The sequence below is a fragment of the Conger conger genome, chromosome 11 (genome assembly GCF_963514075.1).
Source record: "Conger conger chromosome 11, fConCon1.1, whole genome shotgun sequence".
Taxonomy (NCBI): domain Eukaryota; kingdom Metazoa; phylum Chordata; class Actinopteri; order Anguilliformes; family Congridae; genus Conger; species Conger conger.
Genome location: NC_083770.1, coordinates 43,242,512 through 43,262,948, shown reverse-complemented (window position 1 = coordinate 43,262,948; position 20,437 = coordinate 43,242,512). Strand labels below are relative to the sequence as shown.

Sequence of the window (20,437 nt, the reverse complement as noted above, 5' to 3'; positions counted from 1 at the left end):
CGTTGCTCTCTCCTCAACAGCTCTTAGATATCTTCAACAGCGAAATCCGAAGAGGGTTTCTTCTTTTTCTTTCTTTCTTTCTTTCTGCTTTCTAACGTCTAAAAGCTCACTCCTTATATATCCTGAAACTTGTACAGAAGTATGAATGGGAAAACACTAGCTCTTATGCAACTTTTTTAATGAGCCTATTCATCACTGTTATTTGTCTCCCTGTCATAATCTCTCCTTGGACTCTTTCCAAACTTTGACGTCATATACCCCTCCAGTAGGGAGTTTCCACCATCTCTTCAGGTGCACTTTGTTGTGGCGCCTTAAGAAATCTACAAAGGACATCCAATTAATAGCTGAGTGTGATTCATCACCCAACTCCTCTACAGTCAGTCCTTTGAATCTATCCAATAAATGATCAGATTATCATTTCCCCATCACCTATATTGTTTTCCTCATCTTTTTGCTTTAACCAGGCATTATGTTCCTCCCCTGTAGGAGCAAGCCCACACTTCTCAACCAAGAATGTTATTATACATTCATGTTACGCATGGCCTCAGTCAGACCTTTAGCCTTGCTCTCTAGAACCCTAAATCTAAATCCCCCGACTTCAGACTCCTCTGCTGACAATTAGGTCTGCTCATTAGCTCTGAACCGCATATTTTTCCTCTTACGGGCGTTCTTGCTACCACCTCAATGGCATGTGCGAGGGGTTAACAATGCATTCCTGCCTAACCCATCCTCCTGTCAATCTCTCATCAGGCAGGCCTAGGGCCGGGTCCTCGACAGAATGTCTCTGTTTTGTTGGTCAAATCTGGCGTAGAAGCAGTTGAGGTTGTCAGGTAGAGCAGCATCCCAGATCACAGTTCTGTTTGCATCTGTTCTGTAGTTAGTAATTGACTGGATCCCCTGCCACATGCTCCTTGTGTTGTTTTCCCTATAGCAGCTCTCCAGTCCTTGGGTATATGTCCTCTTGGCAGCCCGAATGGATTTTTGGAGCTCATAGCGGGAATGCCTGTACTCCATAATGTCCCCTGACTTGAAAGCTGCACCCCGGTTCCTGATCTTGCTGCGTACATCCACATTGAACCAGGGCTTCTGATTGGGAAACACACAAATAGTCCGAGTGGGAATGCAGATTGAAGTGCACCAGTCAATATAGCTGCTAACAGTATCTGTGTACTAATGTATGTTGTCTGTGGCTACCTTAAAAGTGTCCATATCTGTGGCTTCCAAACACCCCTGCAGTTCTGCTAGTGCATCTTCAGTCCACATCTTCACAGTTCTCACTGTGACTGGGCCTGCTTTGAGCTTCTTGATGTAGGTGGGCTGTAGCAGAATAGCAAGGTGGTCGCATTTACCAAAATGCGGCTTGGAGACAGCAGCATAAGCACCTTTAATATTGCAGTAGCATTTGTCCAAGGTGTTGTCTCCCCTAGTGGGGAAATTAACAAGCTGATGGAATTTGGGGATGCTTTTCCGAAGATCACAGTGGTTGAAATCTCCCAGAATAACTAAAGCAGCATCAGGATATGAGTTCTCATGTCTGCTGATCATGTTGTGCAGCTCTCTGAGTGCTGTGTCCTCGTTAGCCGAGGGGGGGGGGGATGTACACTGTGCTCAGAATGATACACTGCAGTTCTCTGGGCAGGTAAAAAGGCCTGCACTTCACGGTAATATACTCCACATCCTCAGAACATGACTGTGATAATTACCGTGTTGTCGGTGCTCCAGGACTGTTTGACAAAGATTGCTGTTCCTCCCCTGCGTGTTTTACGGCATTCCTCCGCGCTGCGGTCAGCTCTGTACACACTGTAGCCTGCCGGTGTTATGGCCTCGTCGGGGTCCTTTGTCCGAGCCACTTTTCACAGAAACATAGAACGGAACAATCCTGGATGTACCGCTGTGTTGCCAACCGACTGATTAAACTGACAAAGTATTAAACCAGGTTTGCAATAATTGTTGAACCTGTTTTTCCGGGAAATATATATTTTTTATTTTAAACATTTAAGACTGGATTATTCCATTGAATCATTAATAAAGCACTATAGGGTGCCAATAGTTCTGGATCCCACTGTATATATGAAAAAAGAATCATGGCAATATCTTTCAAAACAGTCATCTTTATTGTATATATTCATTGTTACGGTACTTCCTGTTGAACACCAGTATTTGCAGAAATTTTTGTGGTGTGTGACTGATTGTACATTCGCAATTTCAGCAAATGCTGCAAACTTTATATACGAACATAGTTAATGACATGTCATTTGCTGCGTCTTACAACATACATGCTTGCGGAAACAAGGAAGAGTACCAGAAATGAGAGATTCAAAACTCCGGGTATCACTTTTGGACATATTATCCATCATTTCTCCCTTACTGTGAAAAGTGGTGTGATTGTGCTACATGTGCCCTTTGGAGTTAACAGATACTATTCCTTATAAAATCGCTTATGTTGTGTCAGTAAATCAACTCAAATGTAAGCAATACATTTAGGCTATTTGGTAATACGGATTATGTCTATAATGTATTTCATGAGAAAAGGAGGATTAATGTCTGTTAAGATGTGTTACAATGTATTTATACAAGATTTTATATACAACATAGAACATTTTGTCATTTGCATACTGGTATTAGGCCTACTTTATTCAGTCTGGATAATTTCCAGTTCTATGACCAATCCATGACCATTAATTTGTAGTCAGTGCATAATTCAGGTGCACATCAATATTTTTCAAACCATTTAAATAAAATAAAACCAGGTGAATTCTTTGGAATTGTTTTAAAATGTTTTAAATGTGTATCTGGCCAACAACATAAATCCAGTTATCTACAACAAAATGTACAGTAATTAAAAGTGCAATTCTGCATAAAGCAACTGACTGCCCTGAAATTATTCACCACCTTTAATATTCCAGTCATCACAGGGTTAATATTGGTTAAAATTGGATTTACAGGGTAAATGTCGGTTAATTTCTACAGATATGAGGTGTTTCTGTCCGATCCTTCCAAACATCAAGTTCCATCTTCCAGGTCTGGAATTCTGCAGCCCCATTAATACAACAGTTATTCTGTTTGTCTTCTAAAGATACATAGAAGGCAACACCATTCAGTGTCAGAATCAGCCTCCGAACTACTGCATCCTCAAATTACGCCATCTCCAAGCCGCATCGCCTCACCCCGCGAGGCGATCGGGCACCGTTGTATGCGGCGATCCACCCTGCCGAGTACCTCCCCCCGCCCGTGGAGTGGTGGGCCAATTATGGCGCGCCCACGTGAGCCGGCCAAACTGGTTTTTTGGCGGACCGGGACGGGAGTCTCGCTGTGCGACTCCATCGGACTGATGCTTGCACCCGCCACCGCGTCTCCCTACTACACATACTTTTTAGTATGCGATGGGCAACAATGGCAAAAATACCACCATACTATCCGTACTAAGGGACTGTCAGGGACAACAACATCCAAGCTATACAGTAAGTTTTCCACAGCAATCTGTGTTTGTTTGTTGATGGAATAAGACACAAGTCAAGCTACACGTCGTACTTAAGGGCCCAAAGTGCAATTTACTTCCTGAATAGTACGCTTTTGAAAACGTGGCGATAAGTATTTAATCTTGGTATTTTTGAGTACACTCAATTTCAGAAATGTGTACTTAACAGCTTTTTTAAAAGTATACTAAATCAGCATACTCAATTGTAGGCAAATGTGCTGATTCGGACACGTCCCGGGTCAACTGGTTGCTGGGTTAGGCACTTCTGCAGTGGTCACCAACCCTGTTCCTGGAGATCTACCGTCCTATACATTTTGACTCCAACCCTAACAAAGCTTGCCTCATTCAACAGCTTGCATCTCAGTGAGCTGCTAATTAGTAGAATCAAGTGTGCCAAATTAGGGTTGAAGTGAAAACATTCAGGACAGTAGCTCTCCAGGAACAGGGTTGGTGACCCCTGCGTACTTGGACTCCCAACTGAAGCCTCCAGGCCAGAGGGAAAAGCATGGCCCCTGGTCGGATTAGATTATATTAGTGCCGCCCTTTTTCCCTCGTAAAACATTGACCAGCAGGTATCCAAGCACCACGAGGAGGAGGAGTGAGAAGAGGAAGAGCAGGATGATCCAGGCTTCGGTCCGCAGGGCCTTCCGCAGGGAAACACTTTCCTCTGGCACCAGGTTGCTGAGACTCAACATGTAGCCCAGTGCCCAGCCAATGGAGGTGTCTCCGGCCTGCAAAGAACCAGCACATAACAGCACTGCTGCATACTTCAACATCATCACTCACACACTGAACTATCACCAGAAAGTATACCGCCATTACACACTGCCATATCAGCACACAATTTGTGGTCTTTGCACACTATGCTACACACTACACATTCTAGTATCATTACACACTGTGCTACCCTTACATTACATTACTGTTGCAAACACCACACCATTTGGTAACACTGCGGACTCCTTTACTGTTATGCACTCCACAACTAGGCTAACACAAACTGGCTAAACCTATTGCAGCCACAAGGCCAGTGTTCTGAACCAGCCTGCCCTTGATTGCGCCTTGCACTAATGATTCATGAAATGGCTGAAAGTGTCCTTGGCAATACTTGACCTTCTTTCCACTGCTAATGGCTGTGTGTGTGTGTAAAACAAAAATGTCTGTATCATAAATATGTTGTTTATAAGGCAATTTGGTAGGATATGGATATTGTACACCCAGAGTACTTTTAGGGTACTTTTCTGATATGTGAGGAACTGAAAGCTTTGAAGCTGAATATCTCAAACCTACTCAGAATACAGATCGTATAATTCCAAGGTCACAAATTGTGTTTGACATACAATACTATGTGCCTGTGTGCCTGACGTGCTAGCATTATAGCCCATTTTTGTGTCGATGCCCCTGTTCTGTGGGATGGATCACCTTTTTCTGAAAGGAAATGCGGGGGAAAGTGGTTTCATCGAAACCGTAGGCTTGCAGCAGGAGTGTCTGAAGAAACAGTGAAGCGGCACAGTAATCTTGCAGGCGTGACTTCTGTTCTGGGGCTAGTGCAAACATCTGAGAGAGAGAGAGAGATACAGAGAGAAATTGCTCAAAGAGATCTAATGTTCTCAAGACATTGAAAGTGCACATATATAATTTATACAACATTAATAACTATGCACATCCTGTCTATCTCTTTTTTTTTCCACATTGCAATAGCTGATATGTACCACGTCCATATTTGGCCCTGATACAGAACACTGCCTCACTTGACCTCATTAACGCTCAAGCAGCCTTTGTGATTGACTCTCTGCTGATTTAAAGACATTTCTGCAGCCTCCACACTTTTAGATCATACAGTGGCAGACCAGAAGGGGCCAGCTGATGCATGCCAACCAAGCAAGAGCAGAGATGACTGTGTTACTATTAAATACAAGGTGTATGCGAAAGTGTCCTAGTGTACTGACTTCAATGATGACAAACTCAGCAATCGTCAAATCTTGACCTCGAATCCAAATCCGGCCCCCGGTTTTCTTTTCTCACAGTTAATCAGCTGATCAATTGTGAAATGTATTTATAGCATTACGGTCTGGTGTAAAGAATTAGCAGACAGTTAAAAGAGTCATGTCTTCTTGCTTGAAACTGGTGTCATTTGGCTACTGTAATGCAGACAGCAGCGCTACCTGGTCATAGCTCATGTTGCACACAGTGCGCGCTGCCTTCTCCAGGAGCTCGGGGGAAGTTACAGTAATGCCTGTTGTGCGCTGTAGGAACAGGTGAGTGTAGTAAAATCCAGAAAATGCCTGATAGAGAGATGGAGAGAGAGAAAAATAAACAAACAGAAAGACAACATCATGTAACATGAGAACTGCCTTGCGCTATGCCTATCAGCGGCTACGCATCAGAAAAGAAGCCTTCCGCAGTCATTGCAGCTGGCCGCGCTGGCTCATGCAGTTTATTAAAAAATCTAATGTAGTTTCCTTTCATTTAACCACTGATAAACAATGCACAATTCTACAGCGCATTTCCATCAGTAATTAAGCAGACCAGCTACGGCAGCAGTTTTACAGAGCGCTCAATTCTTACAAAAATGGCCCATGGAAAACACTTAGCAATCTGCAGTGAGATTGCATCAGTCTGACCTCGTTTTCAAAAGCTGATAAAAGGCAAAGGTGTGTCTGCTTTACATTAACGCTGCACTTCTGAAGTGCTTTGATTATTAACACTGAACCAAACTGAGTCATATGACACAAGAATGTGACACATAAAATGAGCCCTTTACCCCCCCTAACATAGGGTCCTCCCTCCATCCAGCATCACCTCAGGAAGCAGTGATACAGTGGCCTCAGAAGGTACTCAGACCCCTTCAGTTTTTACACAATATATCGTGTTGTAGATTTAATTTTAAATGGATAAAAATGGCTTTTTGCCAATCAATCTGCACTCATGACAATATGAAAACATGTTTTTAGAAATTTTTGCAAATTTATTCAAAATCTAAAACTGAAATCTCTTATTTATATACAGGTGTGGAAAAAAGCTATATTTGGGAAATTGTCTGATATGAAGATTACCTCATTTCAGTTTATATTAAGTCATTTTATCCCATCGAAAAGGATTTCTGGTTCATCATCCCAATCCCAACCCACTTGGCCGGCGGTCTCTCACCATGAAATGGCCACGGACGGCGGGCTGGAAGATCCCGTTGAAGGAGCACTTGGAGAAGCTGCACTCGCTGAATGAGAAGAGATAAGACATGTTGCCCTGGCAATGCTCATAGTGTCCGGAGCCCTGCACAGTCAGGATTGCTTGGGAATTGTAGTCGGCCGGCTTGCTTTTCTCTGTGCAGGGTGAATCAAACAGCTTCCCCATCGTCATGGTGACATTGTAGCCCGCGGGGTAGCAAGGGTGAGTGATGGTGTCCTGGTAACCTTGAGACTGACAGAGAAGTCAGAGAGAGGGAAAGGTTACCGGGAGTCTCTGTGCCTCAGCGCCAGGTGCTTAATGCGTGTCGATTTCTGCATATCAGCGCATCCGCGTGTCGGTTTCTGTGAATCTGTGTATGTCTGTTTCTGTGTATCTGTGTCTGTGTGTCTGTTTCTGTGTATCTGTGTCTGCGTGTCTGTTTCCGTGCCTTTGTTTCTGTGCATCTGTGCATCTGTTCATGCATGTCTGTGTCGGTTTCTGTGTCATTGTGTCTGTTTCTGTGTATCCGTGAGTCTGTTTCTGTGTGTATCTGTGAGTCTGTTTCTGTGTGTATCTGTGAGTCTGTTTCTGTGTATCTGTGAGTCTGTTTGGGTGTATGAATGCAGTGTATCTGTGCGTCTGTTTGGGTGTATGAATGCAGTGTATCTGTGCGTCTGTTTGGGTGTATGAATGCTGTGTATCTGTGCGTCTGTTTCTGTGTGTATCTGTGCGTCTGTTTGGGTGTATGACTGCAGTGCATCTGTGTGTCTGTTTGGGTGTATGACTCCAGTCCATCTGAGTGTCTGTTTGGGTGTATGACTGCAGTGTATCTGAGTGTCTGTTTGGGTGTATGACTGCAGTGTATCTGAGTGTCTGTTTGGGTGTATGACTGCAGTGTATCTGAGTGTCTGTTTGGGTGTATGACTGCAGTGTATCTGTGTGTCTGTTTGGGTGTATGACTGCAGTGTATCTGAGTGTCTGTTTGGGTGTATGACTGCAGTGTATCTGTGTGTCTGTTTGGGTGTATGACTGCAGTGTATCAGTGTGCGTTTGGGGCAGGTACCTGCACCAGGCGAACGAGCAGCTTGCGCAGCATCTGGTCGCGGCCGTAGCACAGGAAGCTGTGAGTGTAGAGGTTGTACTCCTGGCCGTACAGACGCAGGATGTTCCCGTTCTGCTTGTCCTCCACCGGGTCGCGAGTCAGGAAGGTGATTTGTGTGGACGCCCCTCCGAAATCCAGCGCGCCGATCGTCTCCCGGCCTGGGCTCAGCCAACGCCCCACCAGGCCGAACTAAGGAGAGGCGGGGAAAACATTAAAAAGTGGTTGCAACCCTGGTGACCAACTTAAACTTACCAGCTACCAGCTGTTTCAAAACCCAGCTTGAGCTGTTTTTCAGCAGGGAATTGCACCTGTTATGGAAGTGTGATCCCATTGCCATGGCAACCCCACCCCATAACTTGTCAGCTTTCAGGGTGCGGGGTAAAGTTGGGCGGTGTGCTGTCAGCTTTGTTTTCTCAATGGTCTCTTCTTTCAGCTGCTTCTCCGTAACAGAAGAAGAATTCGTAAAGGTAACACTGAATCCCCTGAGACACGTTTCCATAGTAGCCACTAGAGATCACCAAACAAAAAACGGATTGTTTTCTGAATGTTTTATTGTTCTTCCTGGGCCAAGTTGAACAGATTCTCTGGATTCTCACTTTGATTTATAGTCTTCTTGCTTTTTAATGGCTGATATTGGGTAGTTATAGATAATTATCTATATACGCCTAACTATGTTTTCTATACCTGCGTTCCTCCATCGCAAAAAATAGAAGTTATATATTTTCTATTATATTTATCTATTCATATGCTAGGCAGTACTCCAATTCACAACCTGTTCCAGGTAAATCTTCTCTTTGAATAGGCTGATCCACCAGTTTGCGCAAGAAGTCAAGTAAATAATCGCTTAAGCCATCTTCGCCGCCCTCAATCAAATCACGTTTATCCATTGTGCTGTTTGGCAGAGCTGTGAAAATTATTTCATTGTTTTTTTCAGAATGAGCACTGGTTGTAAAAATTAAAGGATGGGCTGTCACACTCTGGCCGTGGTTTGGGAACATCTCTCTTCAGCAATACTGTGAGCTATGAGCAGTTGTTAGTCAGTACTATCAATCTTTTGCCTCCCCGGTATGCTAGTTCAGCCTCTGGTAAAGTGAAAATAAATCCTAAAATGGCTTCCCTCTCAGTACTGGGCTACCTTGATGAAGTTCTCCAGCAGGTAGTTCACTGTGACCCAGCCGTATGCTCCTTCCTCCTGCCCCGACAAGATAACTGCTCCTCGAAAGTTGAAAGGATAGGACTGTATTTTCTGCCCCACTTCCCCCAAGATCCGGTTACTGTCAGTGGTGCTACTGATGCTGAGAAAGGGGGAGAGAGCAAGAGAGAGAGAGAGATATTATCAGTCTTACTGGCGGAGAGACCTGCAGTACAACATCACAGGCTACACAGTAACAAGCAGAGTGTCATAGTCTGAGGGACCATGACTTCATCACATTATCCATAACATAAATAAATACAGTACTGTGCAAAAGTCTTAGGCACCTGTATAACATTCTGTACAGATATCTTTCAAAAATAATTCAATGAAATAACCGTACTATACATTTTACATAACATTTTAGTAATTTGGCAGAGTAGTTAAAAACTGAATCAAATCAATATTTCTGCGTTAAAACTGCATAACTTCTCTGAGATAGCCAACGCTGTCCTGCAGTTCGATAAGACAACCAGCAGTTCTTCTGCAGATTCTGGTTGGCTTCTTGCTTCTGATCTCAGACAGCCTTGATCAAATTTTTATGTAAAAAGTAGTCAATTGCTTACAGTAATATGCTACTTGTTAATTAAATACAAAAATGTCTCTGTAAAATTAAATCTTTTGGAAAATGAATATTTAGAAATCTCAAATGTGTTCTTTTATACTAACACACACACACACACACACACAAAATAAACATATATATAATAAAGTCTAGGATGCCTAAGACTGCACAGTACTGTATACTGAAATCAGTTGCATGCACAAAGGCATGGTACCACAGTTAAGTTGTTGACGACAAATAGGGTGTGAGCTAATAAAGAACAGTCTTCACAGAGAGGGGTATGATGGCTGGCGTCTCCTCTATTTTTGCAGTCCCCATATGTTAGTGTAAATTTGTATAATTGCTATAATTGTCTACATGTAGTCAACCTGCATATATTTGCCAATTAATTGGTATATTTCAACTGATCATTGATGGTAAAATATGTCAGACTTCCCCTTTCTCCCATAGTTATGTCATTCTTTTGACTGTTACTGTCATTTGAATTGTTGCCTTTGGCAAAACAAAATCTTGAGAGCTAGAAAGAGAGATGATGCAAAAGGTGTAGGGGGGTGCATAAGGGATATGTTGTGTGAATGCTTCTGACAGTGATGTCACATCTTCAGACAGGATGAGACAGGCCTTCTCTAATGGAGAGCAGTAAAATATTACCACACCCAAACAACAACAACAGCACACACATACACACAGACATACACACACACACACATTCACATGCACACACACACTCACACACACACACACACACAATGAAATCGCTTGAACACGCTCTCACACATCTGAAATCCACAAACCCGCATACACACACAGACCCAATACACACCCAAATAAATCACAAATACTGTATAAACATACACACACTCAGCACACACTTAACAGAAGCACACACAAACACATAAACACACACAAAACTGCTGAGTAAGAGGGTAAACTGTCACATGGTGTGGCGTTAACGGCAATCAAAACGCCCTTACAGGAGCATTGTCACAGCATGTCACTATCTGCAGTGGAAACCAGTTCCCGCCTGCTCTCTCATACCAGCCAACCAACGGCAACGCTCACTTAAGCAGCCGCATTCCGGCAGTGGCTCCCAGATAGATGGGTGTAAGGCGGTGTCTGGCTTTGGGAATATCCCTCATAGCCTGTTTCAGGCAGGGCTCCAGACTCCGGGCGGCACCCCCCACCTCCGACGCATAGCTGGATATCCCACCACCTGCAGCAAGATACGGCAGAGCCCTTCAAGTCAAATAAGCCTTCACCATGGCAACAGTGTGAAAAACGGTGGCTCAGGGTGCCCGCAGCAACACAGAACTGGTTTCTGTTCTCAGGTCACACTCGCCTGTTTCCTGTTATTAACAGCTTGTTAGCATAAATGTGGCAATGTGAGGAAACCACCAGCAAACATCTACGGGCGGCAAGGTCAGGAGGTGTGCATGGGGACAGTTTCTGGCAGGAATCCTTAAAGACAAATGCTGCTGAAATCAACTTTAATGAGAGAGGAACGTGAAAGGACAGCGGGCTCAATGTTGCAAAAAGCACAACAGACTTCTCAGCTTTGTTTTAAAGGTCATTTCAGGGCTTCACGATACAATGCAGTGAGACAGGAATAAGGGGAGCAAGTAAGAGTGAAAGTCATTCAAACCGACGTGGATAGTGCTCTACAGGCTACGCCCCTTAGTTTTGTTTCTAGGTGGACTTATCCTCCCTGGAGCAACACAACACCGTTCACATTTCTGACGATCCTGATGGCAGAGAGGTGTGCACGTGCAGAAGACTGATGCCTGCTGTATTGCCCTGGAGTGCACTGAAGCATCAGCGAACCGCTGTGGGCTATGGGGAGGTGGAGCCAGCCGAGCAGGAAGCCTACCGACCGTGAGCACTCTGTGAAAGACCGCTCTCCATCTCACCTTTGACATGGCAATCGCTGTGCTGTGTGACAATGCCTGTGCCGTTCTGCTTGTTCGCCGGCCACTTATAGATATACATGCCCGTATGAGAGGAGCCAGCATCCAGCACAATACCATACTGAGAGCAAAACAGAGAGAGAGAGAGAGAGAGAGAGAACATGACTAGAATTAGCACAACATAATTAGCCTGTGCACATTATGAAAGTACACGAAGCAATAGGTTAAACAGATGATTCCCTGTTGTTCTCACGAGCTGAGACATGTTTCGTTTGCAGATGTTCGGAAACATCTGGTAGACATGAAGATGTGATAGGACGTAACCCAGACATGATCGTAAAATGAAACCAGCAGTGAATCTACCTTTTCAATAAGCTGCTGTGCTCTGTGCCATTTCTCAGGGCCACCATTTGCATACTCGGTTTTTGGATATCAAAGCGTGCTTAGTGGACTTTTGCATTTTCAGGCTGAAGCACATTCCTACAGTGAAAACAGCAGGTTTTCTTTGCTTATGATTTCTTCTACCACCAACCAGTGATAGAAAGATAATGCAAAAGGGCATGGAGCCTGACAGTTGTAAATAAATGTGCATGTTTTTTTTTTTTTTTTTTTAATGCATTTAGATAACATCGGTGGGAAAAGTGAAAGAAAACACGAGACAAGGCTAAACCAAATACAAAAACCCATGTTTAAGGGGCAGTAAGATCAAGAGGCACATTGTATTGCACTCAAAACATCAGATTGACAAGATATCATCAGATTCCCCTTTTCTTCTGTGTCAGATTATCCACTGCTCACTCGTATCAGGGAAAGGCAAAGAGAGAGAGAGGGAGGGATGTAATGAGGACCACTTTGACTTGAAATAAAAAGGCAAAGACAATGAGGGCACTGTTAAAGTGTAGAGGGATTTTCCGGCTCTGTCTGACAGGCTGGGTGGGGTAGAGCTCACATAGCTTAAACCAGAGAAGTTGATAGCAGCACAAGCACATGTAGGATATGCTGAAAGTTTGACGGATATAGTGGGTCTAAAGAAACGTTTCTTGCAATGGTTGAAAAACTAGCACTTCAATCTTCCATTCTCATAAATACACACCAGTTAAGGCCAGCCCTCCAATGCAAGCACAGTTATGAATGAACTATACTATACTCTATATACAGGGAAACTGCCAACTTCAGTAGTGCACTGAAATTTTATCACTGCCAAAATACATCACCAATTTCCTTGTGCTTGTGTGTTGGTGTGTGTCAAACATTATGGCCCCAAGTATACAGATGACATTAGTCTCTATGCTTGCTCGTGTATAATAACTCATTGGGCAGTTCAGGAGGTGCAGCAGTTATAATTACTGTAAAACTGTGACACCTTAAATATATTAAATACCTTAAATTCACGGCAGGAATACTGTAGGCACTAAAATGACAAAAACAGAGAAATTGCACAGACTGGGTAGTAACATGCAATATGAAGACGTATACAATAATTGTAGTAGGTCTGGATTAAATCAATCATATTTGCAATTCCCAAACTCAGTCAGTAGTCAGTAGTCTTTTGTTCGAGATTCAGGATGGTATGATTACACAGAAAAGGAAATCATGAGGCGTTTGTGCAACAACGTTGCTGGCCAGCTAAGGACACCCCAAATGCTTGTTCAGTCAAGACAGGACTGTGACTAAGCTCATCCTTTCATGAGAAAAACAAGTACATCATCGTGTTGCACCACTTCACCCAGGCTATGTACATAAGTTGCACAAAAGGCAATTAATATTGCAATTATTTTGTCTGTCAACAACTTATTTATCCTTTAGAAAAATAATATGTGGTGGTAGTTTCATCTTGCAGTGGTTGTAGTGCATGCAACTTCTTATACAGGTGCATCTCAAAAACTTTGAATATCGTGGAAAAGTTAAGTTAAACTTTCATATATTCTAGATTAATTACACATAAAATGAAAATATTTCAAGCCTTTTTTTTGTTTTAATCTTGATGATTACGGCATGCAGCTCATGAAAAAAAAATTAGAATATTACATAAGACCAATCAAAAAAAAAGGATTTATAATACAGAAATGTCAACCTTCTGAAAAGTATGTTCATTTATGCACTCAATACTTGGTCGGGGCTCCTTTTGCACAAATTACTGCATCAATGCGCTGTGGCATGGAGGCAATCAGCCTGTGGCACTGCTGAAGTGTTATGGAAGCCCAGGTAGCTTTGATAGCGGCCTTCAGCTCGTCTGTATTGTTGGGTCTGGTCTCATCACCTCCCCTAGATTATCTATGGGGTCGGGTCAGGCGAGTTGGCTGTCCAATCAAGCACAGTACACTATGGTCAGCAAACCAGTTACCACTGTGGGCAGGTGCCAAGTCCTGCTGGAAAAGGAAATCAGCATCTCCATAAAGCTTGTCAGCAGACGGAAGTATGAAAAAATGCTCTAAAATCTCCTGGTAGACAGGCTGTGTTGACTCTGGACTTATTGTGGCTACACCGGGGATCAAACTACGGACCTTGCGGGCCCCAGTCATGCACCTTAACCACTACGCTACATCCCAGCTGTGCAAGCAGTGCCTATGGGCATTAACCCACAGCATCGCCATGTACTGCTCACTGACACCTGTACCTGCCCTCCACACTGGGGAGCAACTGCACTTGTGTCTTATTAGCTACAAAGAGGGGCTGTTCCCCTTGAGGGAAATATATGTGGCTCCATTTTTAGCAGGGTACATCAACTACTTTACTCTGAGAGCCAGATTCATTTTTCAAACATTGCATTGCACAACCCAATCAATTTCATATCATTCATGAATAATGTATGCTTGGCTAGTATAGTCATAATCTTTTTGTTTTGTTTTACTTCTCAATGATCTAATCTAGGCTAATGTATCTACAGTAATAAGCATTTGGCTGCTGGACCACCAGTTAGTCCCAGTTCATAGGCATCATTGGCCATTACCCGTTTCCTCAAGTGATATGAGGAGACACAGAGACTGGTGCTAAGAACACATCAGGTGAGTAGCCTGCTAAAACAACCCCCAAATGGCTAGTACACCTACTTATTCATGCGATTATCTAATCAGCCAATTGTGTGGCTGCAGTGCAATGGATAAAATCATGCAGATACGGGTCAGGAGCTCCAGTTAATCAACCATCAACCATCAGAATGGGGAAAAACCAAATGGGATTGTTGGTGCCAGACAGGGTGGTTTGAGTATCTCAAAAACTGCTGATTTCCTGGGATTTTCACGGGAAACTGATTTCCTGGGAACAGTCTCTAGAGTTTGCAGAGAATGGTGCGAAAAACAATGAGCAGCAGTTCCGCTGAGTGAGATCCGAGGAGAATGGCAAGACTGGTCAAAGCCAATATGAAGGTGACAGTAATGCAAATAACCACACTTTACAACAGTGGTATGCAGAAGAGCATCTCTGAACACACAACATGTCAAACCTCTAAGTGGATAGGCTACAGCAGCAGAACACTTAATAAGTCTAAAAATTAAGTCTAATAAATATCTAATAAAGAGCTTGCTGAGTGTAGTTAACAGGGACACAGGACCATTGTCACCGTTACAGAATGTCATGCTGTTTAAATCTCATTACGTATGCATGGCCTTGGTAGAACAGCACTCTATTATGTGTAGTGTGATGTGTGTGTTTGCAGGCTATAGAAATTCACAAGCCCAGCAGGCATGCACTTTGCTAATGCGATAATGAAAGAGAAATACAATATCCACCATCGACAAAGGCATTTGAATGAAGGTGTAAACAGCAGTTGTTGTACAACAGAAAAATGTGTAGAGAAGCTTGGAACTGTAATTGGCAACATACTAAAAATGCTGCTCTAACAGCTAGACCATCATCATCATCACACACACACACACACACACGCACACCTGTGTCTTCCCTCTTAAAGCATTTGGTGTTTTAAGCCAAACAAGCTGCCTTATCTCATCTATTTTTTTGTTTAGCAGTCACAATATTGTAGGCAAAATGGCAGTAATAAGCAGTTTCTAGTCTAATGTGATGCTTCAAATTCATGCTAGGTTCAAACCCACATGCCAAAAATAGCTGGCTTGGTAATGGCTGCCCAAGTTGGGGATGATTCTGACACTTAATTCTGTTTGAAACTCGTTGTTTTTGGCATTTCATTATTTCTCAGAATACCTAGGCAATGCAAGAGGAAAACAGACACACTAAGGCACTACATGGGTAGTTAGCAGACATATTCACTCACATGTACTGTTACAGTAAATTGTTTTATAAAGAGATTTTTAGATATAAAACTGTTTTACATTTAAAGACTGAAAAGCACCTTTTATTTGAAAACTATAACTTTGAAAAGGGTAACGTTATGAAAAAGACATATATTTATGAAAAGATTTTATTTTGAATTATGTTAGAAATATTGAATGTTTAATGTTTAAGAACACATTTGTTTTATTGAAAAGAATGTAATTTAGGCTTATGCACAAGTGTAAATGTAATAGTTTGGGTCTGATTTAAGCGAATTTTCTGTTACCGTTACATTCATCCCCAGCTAGCTCAAACTCAATCCAGCAGTGAGGTAGGTATCTTGCGTCGCACTGGATAAGAGCGCCTGCCGAATGCCCATACTGTAATGTCTACACCTGCGTCGGTAACGCCATCAGTTACAGAAGGAACAGAACGATTCGCTTGCGTGAGTGTCAAAAAGAATACATTAGAAAAGTAGGATTAATCCTCATCGATCATTCTGAATAAACGTTTATTACACTAAACACAAACATTATAGGTTCCGCAAAGATGAAAGTAAGCTGCGAATATAGAGGTCCGCAGTGTAGTAGCCTACGGATGTTTATTTTCTTTTCTACAAGCAACAGCCAGGACATCCAGCTATCAGGTTAGAAACATGAGAAGCAGCACAGCATACTATGGTTATCCTAAGAGTCATTTCGTGCACTAGTGTAAATTCCTATGTAGTCGACACTTCAGCTGCCTTATATTTGTTTCCCTTAAACAACCGGCCTGCTATCAGCACTGCGTTAACCATCGCAACGAAACTTGACGTCAGCACATGTGAGCGCACATTTAATCGGTGAATATTGGCAAGTATTCACTTGTAATCCAACCTATTCACTTTCATGTATCGTTCTATTGTGGACAGCGATTATGTGCATAGTGAAACGGTATCTTGTGTTTTGTTTAGCGCACGCTTTACTCTAATTTATAAAAACAGAGAGAAGAAAACTGTGGTTTTACCATATATTCCGGAGGTTGCTGCATATCGTTTGCAGGGATGGCAAGCAGGAGAATGCCCAGTATCCCAAGCAAAAGAAGGGCGACAGGTGCAATGATTTGACAGTTCTGCTTCCCCATGTGTGCTAGTGGTGTGATATCGAGGTAGCTTGAGTGCGGCTCCGAGTGTTGGCAGCGGGCGAGAACAAGAAAAAGTGAAGTGAGCAAGTACCAGTGCGAGCTCTTAATAAAAGGGGCTTGGCTTCATTTGTGGTTGACTACAAGCTGTGCAAACATTGGGGCATCTGTTTTCCGTACGCATCCGCCTGTTTTTTATGCTTGAGGGACGTTTTTCATGCCATAATAGTAGGATTAAAAGTTTTTTAAGCTTATGTTAAAGGCGGATACGTCTAACGAAATATAACCCAAATGCACACGCCCAACTGAGTGTGTGAAGAAGAAAAAATATTGCATTTAACTTTTAAGGTTACCACAGAATGAAAGTTAAGGAAAATGCTGATTGAATCAGCTCCATGGGTAAATGGGTTATTCATATTATTAGTTTTTATTATAAATATGCCTACTACTAATAATACAAATTATAATAATAACCCCCTTATTTTTTTCTTATTTGCCACTGTGCTGTGCCAGGCCCTCTGGTCCTACTAGTGCTGCCCTCAACGTGTGACATCCTGCCTTGTGCTGGGTCATGCCTTCTTGCCAGAACTCTGCCTGAGGCATATGAATGGAGATCAAATGAATTCTATGTCTGTGTGGCCTGGATGTGAGTTCCATGACATGAAGGCAGCACAAAAAAGCGAGGCTGGTCTTCAAGAAGAGCAAAAGCTTTTTTCTTTTCATTGTGCTGTGACCCTTTCAGTTAAACCACATAGAAACTGAAAGGAAAGGTTATATGCATGACCAGTTGGTGATGCAGATGCAGTGGAGCAAAACATGAACGAATATAACAGGAGGAAAATAAATGTGTCCGCACGCTATTTTCATTATGTTAAAATCACACAATGCTGCAATCTGCACAGTCTCTATGGACATAACATATCAGTTCATATGAATCCATTATCAGACAATTGAGAAACTCTAAATATCCCTTGAGATCTGGATTCAGATACTATTTTAGGCATAAATATGTTTATTTCCCCCCAAAATTTGAAAGAACACTTACACATTGTGTGGGGATAACTGCAAGCTATACCATTACCCATGCAGCCCTTTAAATTATTGGAATTTGGCAGACGCTCTTATCCAGAGCGACGTGCAACAAAGTGCAAAGTGCATACACATAACCAGGAACAAGTGTGCTGAAAGACCAAAGAGGGAAGTACAGTTTCAAGTGCTAAGAGTACAACACAGATAAGGACTTATTTGATAAATCTGACAATGGATTATATCTAAAACTAAGCTAAAAAAAAAAAAAAAAAAAAGGCAATAGAACGATAAACACTTTTGTCGGAAAAATAAATACCTTACATAGCCAAATGAAACTAGCAAAAATATCATCCTAGTGAACAAGTTATCACACACTATTGAGAACAACAACCAATCAGTTAAAGATTACAGGGAGGTAGAGAGGGGTGGGGAGAGGTACATCTTGAAGAGGTGTGTTTTCAGTCTGCGCTTGAAGGTGGTCAGAGTCTCTACTGTTCTGACATCTACGGGGAGGTCATTCCACCACTGTGGAGCCAGAACAGATATTAGTTGTGACCGGGAGGCGGAAGTGTGGAGAGGGGAAGGCACCAGGCAGTGGCTGAATGAAGAGGTTTGGTAGGCATGTACGGTCTGATAATCTTTTGGAGGTAAAGATTATCAGAATCTCTTTTGGCTGACCCCTTAACAGCTTTGAAAGCTAGCATCAATGTTCTAAATTTGATGTGAACCATAACAGGCAGGCAGTGGAGGGAAGGAAGCACGGGATTGACGTGGGAGTGTCTGGGAAGGTTGAAGACAAGAGGAGCTGTTGCATTCTGGATGAGTTGGAGGGGTCTGATGGCAGATACCGGAAGGTATAAAGTTGCTTTACTACACGCCATGTGGCCTTCGCAAATCAGGTGCGTAAACAACAGTTTACAACAGTAGTATGCAGCACGCAATATCTGAGCTATTCCAAGATTTTGTGTTATTTGGGGGCCGTTCGGTTGTTGTTCATACAGCAGTTGAAATACACAATGGATTACAGCAGTGGGGCCTCTGCTGGGACTTGTCTCATCTCACAGCCGTTATGCACAATGGCTAAGAAGGGAACTGTAAATTCCTTCTACCCAGGAAGCAGCCGTAACACCTTCTACCTTTCGCATGTCAATCTGCTTGAGAGCTTGACTTGCTTAGTACTTGTATGGAGACCCAGTGGACATTCTTATGGCAAAAATGTCAGTGGAACGCCGTCTAGGCATTCAGGAGAACCTGGCTACACTTGGCTGAAATGTGAACATGCCCTGTGCTCTGTGGCGTTCTGCTCCGCTCTTTTCTATTCATGGATTTTATGGTTTTGATCTCCGCATGGTTTTTTCGACTCGGCTCTGGATTTTTTTGGATTTGTACCTCGGCTTTTCTGTCTCCTCGGTTTTTGAACTCTGCCTGTCTCATGATCACGCTCTGCGTATCTTTGACTTCCATGACGGACAGACCTCAGGTGGTGAGAGTGGGCAGCCACACCTCATCCTCCCTCATCCTCAACACGGGAGCACCCCAGGCCTGTGTTTTGAGCCCCCCACTGTACTCCCTGTGCACGCACAACTGCGAGGCCACTTTTGCCTCTATAGGACTATAGGAGGAAGCAAGGTAGGACCTACAGCCCACTAGGCATCAATGGATGGAGAGGGTGGACAGCTTCAGGTATCTTGGTGCCCAGATCACCGAGGACCTGACATGGACAACCAACACTGAAACTGTAGTAAGGAAGTCACGGCAGAGACTGAATTACCTCAGACATATGAGGAAATTCCAAGTGTCCCCCCGGACATGGTATGGTCAGCTGAACACATTATGGGCGGTACACTCCCTCAACTTCAGGATATCTACACCAGGCGGTGCAGAACTAGAGGAGAATCATAAAGGATCCCAGCCACCCGGATAATCTCTGTTGCCATCGAGGAGGAAGAGAAGGTACCGCATCCATAAGACCAATTCAGAGAGGCTCAGGAGGAGCTTCTACCCTCACGCCATCCGGATCCTGAATGAGGGCATTAAATAGGACTGCTATTGTTTCCACGAGAAGCCCCGTCTTGTCTTTTGTCTTGTGTTTGCACTTATACTTTATATATTTACATCTTGGAAGCATTTAGCAGGAAGCATTTCACTGCACATTGTACCTGTATGATGGAGTATATGACAAAGAGACTTTGATTTGATTTGCCTGCCCCACATGTACCTGTCCGCCTGGATCTCGACCATTGCCTGTTTGTGGATTACGTTTTGAAACTGCCCCTTGTCAATAAAGCCTGCTATTATCTTATCTGTGTTTGAGTCTGTGATTGGTTCCCTTTGCCCGATTCCTGACATTCTAGTCATGTCGAACCTAGCCAGGCTATATCTGGATAAAACCACAACTATATAGGAGTTAATCTAGTGTAATATTTCTGTTTTTAGTCTGTTGGTTTATTTGTTATGCCTGTTATTTATGATTATTTCATATCTGATTTATTGTTATACATTACAGTTCATTGCATTTGTCATCCCGTTATGTCTGTGTCTGTATGTTTCCAAGCCATAGTCACTCCCCTGTCTGCGTGTTGCACTATTCGGGTGGTTTCAGAAATTTCCAGGTTTCATTGATTCGTTCTCAGCCTCACATTTTGACGAACAT

The 20,437-nt window shown here is 43.0% G+C and overlaps 1 protein-coding gene across 1 annotated transcript; it reads right to left on the bottom strand.

Annotated features, from left to right (window-relative positions):
- Positions 1-2,095: 2,095 nt before the first annotated feature.
- On the bottom strand, positions 2,096-16,813 carry LOC133140856 (ectonucleoside triphosphate diphosphohydrolase 2-like). Its single transcript, XM_061261123.1, has 9 exons — positions 16,642-16,813; positions 11,413-11,530; positions 10,568-10,718; positions 8,884-9,043; positions 7,710-7,937; positions 6,629-6,898; positions 5,644-5,763; positions 4,901-5,035; positions 2,096-4,209 (listed from the first exon to the last, which is right to left on the bottom strand). The coding sequence occupies exons 1-9, from the start codon at positions 16,756-16,758 to the stop codon at positions 4,000-4,002; spliced, it is 1,509 nt and encodes a 502-aa protein (XP_061117107.1). The 5' UTR covers positions 16,759-16,813; the 3' UTR covers positions 2,096-3,999.
- Positions 16,814-20,437: the final 3,624 nt, after the last annotated feature.

What these genes read in the sequence shown, in the direction of transcription:
- LOC133140856 (XM_061261123.1), bottom strand. Translation starts at nt 16,758, where the DNA reads ATGGGGAAGCAGAACTGTCAAATCATTGCACCTGTCGCCCTTCTTTTG. An exon ending in GCAACATGAGCTATGACCAG is followed by an intron (nt 5,036 to 5,643) that starts GTAGCGCTGCTG and finishes TCTCTCTCTCAG; the next exon opens with ATGTTTGCACTAGCCCCAGA. An exon ending in GCATTTCCTTTCAGAAAAAG is followed by an intron (nt 4,210 to 4,900) that starts GTGATCCATCCC and finishes GGTTCTTTGCAG; the next exon opens with GCCGGAGACACCTCCATTGG.